Source organism: Zootoca vivipara, chromosome Z1, assembly GCF_965207765.1.
Source record: "Zootoca vivipara chromosome Z1, rZooViv2.hap1.1, whole genome shotgun sequence".
Classification (NCBI taxonomy): Eukaryota; Metazoa; Chordata; class Lepidosauria; order Squamata; family Lacertidae; genus Zootoca; species Zootoca vivipara.
In genome coordinates this window covers 25,324,520-25,331,063 of record NC_142583.1, presented here as the reverse complement: position 1 = coordinate 25,331,063, position 6,544 = coordinate 25,324,520, and the positions used below count along the sequence as shown (strand labels likewise).

At 45.8% G+C, this 6,544-nt stretch overlaps 1 protein-coding gene across 1 annotated transcript in view; it reads left to right on the top strand.

The window, feature by feature from the left end:
- The first annotated feature begins 476 nt into the window (after nt 1–476).
- The window catches only part of WWC2 (WW and C2 domain containing 2), a 131,396-nt gene continuing 125,328 nt past the window's right edge, over nt 477–6,544 (top strand). Inside the window, exon 1 of the mRNA XM_060278728.2 lies at nt 477–1,032. Within this exon, the coding sequence (XP_060134711.2) occupies nt 902–1,032 (131 nt within the window). The 5' untranslated portion in view covers nt 477–901. The remainder of the gene's footprint in view (nt 1,033–6,544) is intronic.

Below are 6,544 nucleotides of genomic sequence, written 5' to 3'. Positions count from 1 at the left end.
AACACAATGTTCTTAGTTGCTGAAGTGACTCCTGAGAGTACTTGCGCTACTTATAAAAAGTGTGATGTAGAAAGCAGGGCCAGAAAACAATCCCGTTTGCTGGGCCAGAAAACAATCCCGCTGCAGGTCACAACAGCCGACCCATTGAGGTCATACCTAACTACTTTGGGGAGCTGACTTGGTGGGACTGGTGGACTTTCAAAGTTTGCATTTTGGGAGTTGTCGCACAGTGAACTTTTCAACGCCCCCCCTACAGTTCATAGAGGGTTTATTATTATAATTTAAAAAATCACTTTTGTGATCACCTTTGTCTCTGCTTCTCTTTCCTCGCCTCTTCCTCCCCCCATCACCCGCTTTTTTCTGACTAAACCCCCCCCCCCAGCACATTCACATCTGCCTGCCTGTCTTTCATTCTCCCTTCGGCACTGGCAGGGTTAACGCTCAGGAATGCCCCAGCGAGGAATGTGCATGCAGATGAGATGGATGCTAATCTCATGCTAATGAGCGGCTGCTTCTGCTACCGCCGCCGCCGCCGCCGCTCGGGGGGCTGACCCAGGCTCCCCCCCCCCACAACTCGACCCTCCGCGCCCGCCCCGGATCGGAACCCAGTCGCCACCTCGGCTCAGCCTGGACCCCCCCTGACCCGCTGCTGCTACGGAATGGGGGCAGGAAGCGGAGACTCCCGTTCAGACATGGTGGACTGAAACTCCGCAGAGTTTCCTGGCCGATTTGCAAAGGCTCTGCCTGCCTCCCTCCACCCGCCCAGGGTTCCCGGGGAGAAGTAAGGGGGTGGGGGGAGAGAAGTAGGGTCGTCCTTCTTTTTCCCGCTTCCCTCCCTTCCTTTCTTGTTTTCTGGTCCCTATGGAGCAGCAGCAGCAGCTGCTACCCCCCGCCCTCGGCCATGCCTAGGAAAGTGGGGAATGGGCAGCTGCCCTTACCCGACGGCTGGGAGGAGGCGAGGGATTTCGATGGGAAAGTATTCTACATCGACCACAACACCAAGCAGACCAGCTGGATCGACCCCAGAGACAGGTGGGTGTAGATGGAGGGGGGGGGGAAAGCATCACAAGAAGCGGGGGCTGAAGCATGCGGGGGGGAGAGAGCACTTGGCACCGGCCTCGCTTGTCCTAACTTTAGAGAGTTTCTTTCCGCCTCTCCTCTCCCCACCTCCTCCTCCCGTGTAAGGGAGGGTCTCTACAGTTATATAATAATCCGCAAAGAGTAAAAAATTAAAAAAAGGGGGAGTGGGTTCCTCTCCGGTATTATTTTGGGAGGAGATGAGGGTGTTTGTGTGTGTGTGTATGCGCGCGCAGTTGGAGACAAGAGAGTGAAAGTGATTCTGCAAGGCTGGGAAATAAAAAGGAGAGTTTGGGAAGAGGAAGGAAAGAACTCTGGGAATGTCTTCAGGCTCTCGTGACCCGCCACAGAATCCCCACCCATTCCTTCCCCCCAATTTAATCTTTTTTATTAAAAAAACGCAAATTCCTTCTACCGTAAACTTTATTGCCTTTAGAACTAAAGTCGGTTGAGGTGCTCTCTTCTTTTTTAAAACAACAACAACTTTGCACAAGCTTTAAAGATTTCTTTTTTAAAAAATCAGCATTCAAATTAGAATAGATTTGTCAGTCTTTTAAAGAATTCCGCCAAGTTGTTTTTACATTCCCCCTTTTCTTCCAAAATCTACACAGTCAAGGTCTTGGGGCTGTGCAAAAAAAAAAGGGTGTGTGTGTGATAAAACTGTATGTACTTGACTTCGTTCTCTTTAGCACAAAACTTTTTTGAACAGCCTTTCTGAGGAATAAGTGTTGGTGGTGGTGGTGGGGAAGTGTAGGCAGTTTGCTCAGTCTGTTTTTGGAACTGCAGGTTTGGAACGTAACAGGTTTGAACTTCCATTGCTTCTGAAATCCTGGATTTTATATATGTATTTAATAAAATATATGTATTTCATATATGTATATATATATAATAAACCTTGTATGTTGTCTTGATCTCAACCCTAGATGCGTATCCCTTTCTCCACCCCACCTCTCTCCAAAGTGAGTCCTTGTGGAGAATCTTCACAGGCCTCATTCCTGAACCACAAAACTAGGCCTCAACTGACTGCTTTTATCCCCCCCTTCCAGATTATAGGATGCTTCCTGCCTTTCCTAGTCCTCAAACTTGAAGTTTTGAATGTAAACAAGGGGATAAAATTCATGATGAGAGATCCCATAACTAATTATTTACTTTATAAATATTAGTTTATATTTAATCCGTTGCAAGAATAATACTAGTGATCTAAGATGTGTCTTTTGGTTAAGGAACAGTTTCTCCAGTATGTAATTTTATTAAAACATGTCCAGTGGCCATTTGTTCACATTTGGAACTAGTGTTAAACTTTATTAAGCCCAATGAAATCCAGTTATCTCCCAACTAATAAGGGGCATTATAAATTTATGGCACAAACGTTGCTGAATTATTCATGAAGGTCTTGGCTTATATTTCCTGGCTGAAATAAGAAAAAGTAGCTGCAGCGACTCCATGGTGCTTGCACACTGAAAAGTTTGACATGCCTCATGCAAAATGTAGCAGCTGCAATGATAAACATGTTACTGGAATGAAACTGTTTTCAAACTGCTGATCTAACATTCTTATTTGACGTTCTGTGTACTTCAAAAAAAATTCTGAAACAAAAAGTAAATGTTGATAAAGTGGTGGGTTTTGCAGGTTGTGGTAATTGTACTGAGTTCTGCATATATTTGGCAACTTATAATGATAGAGTTTTGAAAACGTCTTACCTGTTTTCTGTTGATTTTACATTTAAATGTTTGTTTATGAATAGATTACAGGAAAATTGTAATGCTTGAATGAAGGATATTGTGCTACTGTCTATCAAGAGTGCTGTAGACTCAAATTAAATATTGTTTTTGTTGTGCGTTGTTAACTAAATTTTGAGTTGTTGTGACACCTTGAACATGTGGCTAGTATTGATCAGATATCTGGTTTTTCTGTTCTGTTAGCCAGAGTTGCAGCTATAACTTTACAATTACATTTCCCCCTGCTAAATTAAGAAAATGAAGTGCAATTTGCTCCTTGTATCACGTGAGATTTGAGTTGACTACTGTCCTTCACTTTTCATTAATTTCCTAACTTCTGAAGTGAGAGAAGACTTGGGGCACTTTCAGCCCATAGCTTGACTGTATTTTCTTTCACAAGAGCTAATGAAGTGAAGTCCTTGTTAAACAGTGTAGGAGACAGTGTTTGGGGTAACTCTATTAATGCTTGTCAATCTCATTACTCACTGTTACAGAACAAACAGAAAGAGGTATGTTGCACTTCGTACTTAAGATAATCCATAACTAATGTATGGGTCTCGGCTGTGAGACACAAATATGGGAACAAAGGGGAAAAGGCAGGTAATGTATACCCTGTTATTTGAGTTCAGTATACAGTGCATGATCCGCCTTGTAAAAGGTGAACTTCTCATCTTGAGTCTACCCAGGGTTATAGCCCAGCTACATACTGAAATATGTGACTTACTCCCAAGAAAGTATGCATAGTATTGCAGCACGATCCTATGCATTTTTACTCAGAAGTAAGAACTACTGTTTTCAGTGGGTCTTGTTTTCAGGCAAATGTGTGTCAGATTATAGCCTAGCCCCAATTATTTCAGTTGACTTCCTTTCCTAGTAAATGTGTTTCAGAGTGTACTAAGGGCTGACCTTAAAAGCTGTTGTGCTTGCACTTGTAGTGACTTGTAGAATCAGGTGTAAGGGTCTCAGAATGACAGCTCAAGAGTGAATGATGGGGCCATATCTCAATGCATGCTCTCAATTCAGAAGACCTTAGATTCACTGTCTGACATCTCTACCTTTAAAAGGCATTGAGTAGCAGAGCAGAGAAAAACCTCTCTCTGACAATCAGTCTTGATCTTACCAGAGGCATTTATAGTTAAAACCCCATATTGGAGATGACTTGCAGAGTAGTCACAGGGCACAAGCATTGCATGTCAAAGTTTCCAGGTTCTGTTCTTGGCATCTCCAGGTTGGGCCCAAATGAAATGATGGAAATCTGCTGCCACCTAGTATAGACAATAGTGAGTCTGATGGACCCAATGGTCTGCCTTCGTGCAAGCAAAAATCTATGTTCCAGGTTTGCCATGGGTTGGGGTAGATGCTTAACCATTTCTCTGCAAATACCCCAGAAATCTTTTCAAAACATGGGCGTACCCAAGATCAAAACTACTGGTAGGGGGAGGCAAGGCATGGTCGTTTAGGGGCAGGGCCAAGGCACGGGAGGGGCCACAAAGTGGGTGGGAATGTGGGCGGGGCTGCAAGGCCAGCGGGCCTGACAACACCACGATCCTCCCAAAGAAGTGCAAACAGACCAGAACTGCAGCCTCCAAACACCCCACCACTCCCCCCCTCCTGCTTAGCGCAGTGTTTCTCAACCAGTGTGCCGCGAGACGCTGGCTGGTGTGCCGCGACGTGCGGCGACGAGAAGGGCGATTTGCATTGTCACGTGCCTGGCGGCCGCCAATACACAACACTAACCCGCCGGAAAGCAGTATTTCTCCTCCTCTTTCCCAAAGCTCAGTGCAAACGAGCCTGGCGGCCGCCAATACACAGTACTAACCCGCCGGAAAGCAATATTTGGCAAGTGTTTCTTACAGTCATAATTATAATATAGGGCGGCACAGAGTTAATTTTTTAAACTTTTTTAATGGTGGTGTGCCTCGTGATTTTTTCCACGGAACAAGTGTGCCGTGGCCCAAAAAAGGTTGAGAAACACTGGCTTAGCGTACCGGCAGGTTCCTCTGACCGGCACTTGTGCTGCTCCCAGGGCTGGATCGCTGCCCCATAGCCAGCGGCCGGTGCCTCTTCCCCGGGAGCCACCTCTGCTCGCCGCACCAAGCTCTGTAGCCTTGCTAGGAGGAGTTCGTTTCCAAGGCAAGCTCGCACTTGCTCCAGAGCAGTCTCTCTTTCCCGCTTCAAGGGAAACGGGCAGCGGAGTCTCCAGCTAAGCGCGGGGCAGAGGTTTGAGCAAGAGGGGGTGGTGGGGCAGGCGAGGGTGAGGCAAGGAACAGCTGCAGTCACGACGGCTCCGAGGCGTTGCTGCAGGGGCTGAGCAGGGCCAGCGCCCGACGACGCGGCGGCTGCTTCTTGAGGAGCCACATGATCTTCATATATATATATATATATATATATATATATATATATATATATATATATATATCTTCTGCTGGGTACGCCCATGTTTCAAAACCTTTTGTTAAAACCCTAGATTCACTTGAAATAGAGCCCAGCTGAAAGAAAATGTGAGGGATGCCTTCCGCATAAGTAATCCCTCCCCCACATTCTTCCATCCTTGATAAAATCTGGGGTTGGGGCCATACACTGGCTGAGATAAAGTCTACCAGTCAATAGTAGACCATACTAAGCTAGATGGACCAGTGATCTGATTCTTATATAAAGTAGTACAGTATCATATCTAATATTGTATCTTCCTAATGATAGGACACTATTCAGTGTCCAGCATCTGTTCAGTAGCTACCAGGTGCAAAAGCCAATGCTCTTTGTACTTTTATAACATTGTTCTTGTTATTTTTAAGGGCACAGGGTTTTAAGGCATATTCAATGCAATCCTACACATGTTTACTTGGAAGTAATCCCTGTTGTGTCCAGTGAATTGCAGCCTTAGTTTTAAATGGAAAGCAAGAGGAATGTCATGGCCTGGCAGAGGATGCTATTTTAGCCACTGATAGCTGGTGGCTGTTGAGACTGGTAAGATGGAGGGCAGAAAGTTGCTGGAGACAGTCAATGACAGACCGAGCCGACAAACTATAGTTTTGTCACCCTTCTCCTCCATGCTGAGCCCTACAAGGACAGCTGAGTCTAAGGCTGGGAAAGGTGAAAGACAGCGCTGCCACCCCCTGGAATGGTTTCAAGTAAGAAGGCAAGCTGGTGGGGACTGGCTGAGGGCAGACGGGTTGAGGCAATGCCCCCTTTGCCCCATAGACCAGTCTCCATTGGTTTTAACTCTTGCATCATCATCAGCATCCTCTGCCTGTGTCACTGCAGGCAAAGCTGTCTGGAGTATCCAGTCCCCCCAGTGGCAGACCTTGGCGTCTCAAATTTCAATGGCGGCCTGTGCAGCACCAAAATCCAGTGCCCTCTCGCCTTCTGTTGGATGTCATTGTTGTGGTGCTACCACACTGGTTGCGCTCCCCTGTATCTGCCTTTGGACCCCCCCCCCATTGAACCTACTTATATTTCACATAAATTGCTATAAATAACAATAAATACACAATTGGATGATGGGGAAAAGGTAATCTGATCACTTCTGCGGTAAAGATTCAGTGCTAATCTCCTTCCAACCTTTATTGCCTTCCTTTCCTTCCCTAGACTTAGAATACAATTTTTAGAGTGTATTTGAGACCTCACAAGCAGTGCTTGGCTTGAATCCTACAGAGTTATTCCAGCTGAGTTGGAGATCTGGCATTATGGCATACTGTCACACTCCCCCAAAGTAGAGAAGTGGTTGCTGGAAGTAAATGTTATGTAAG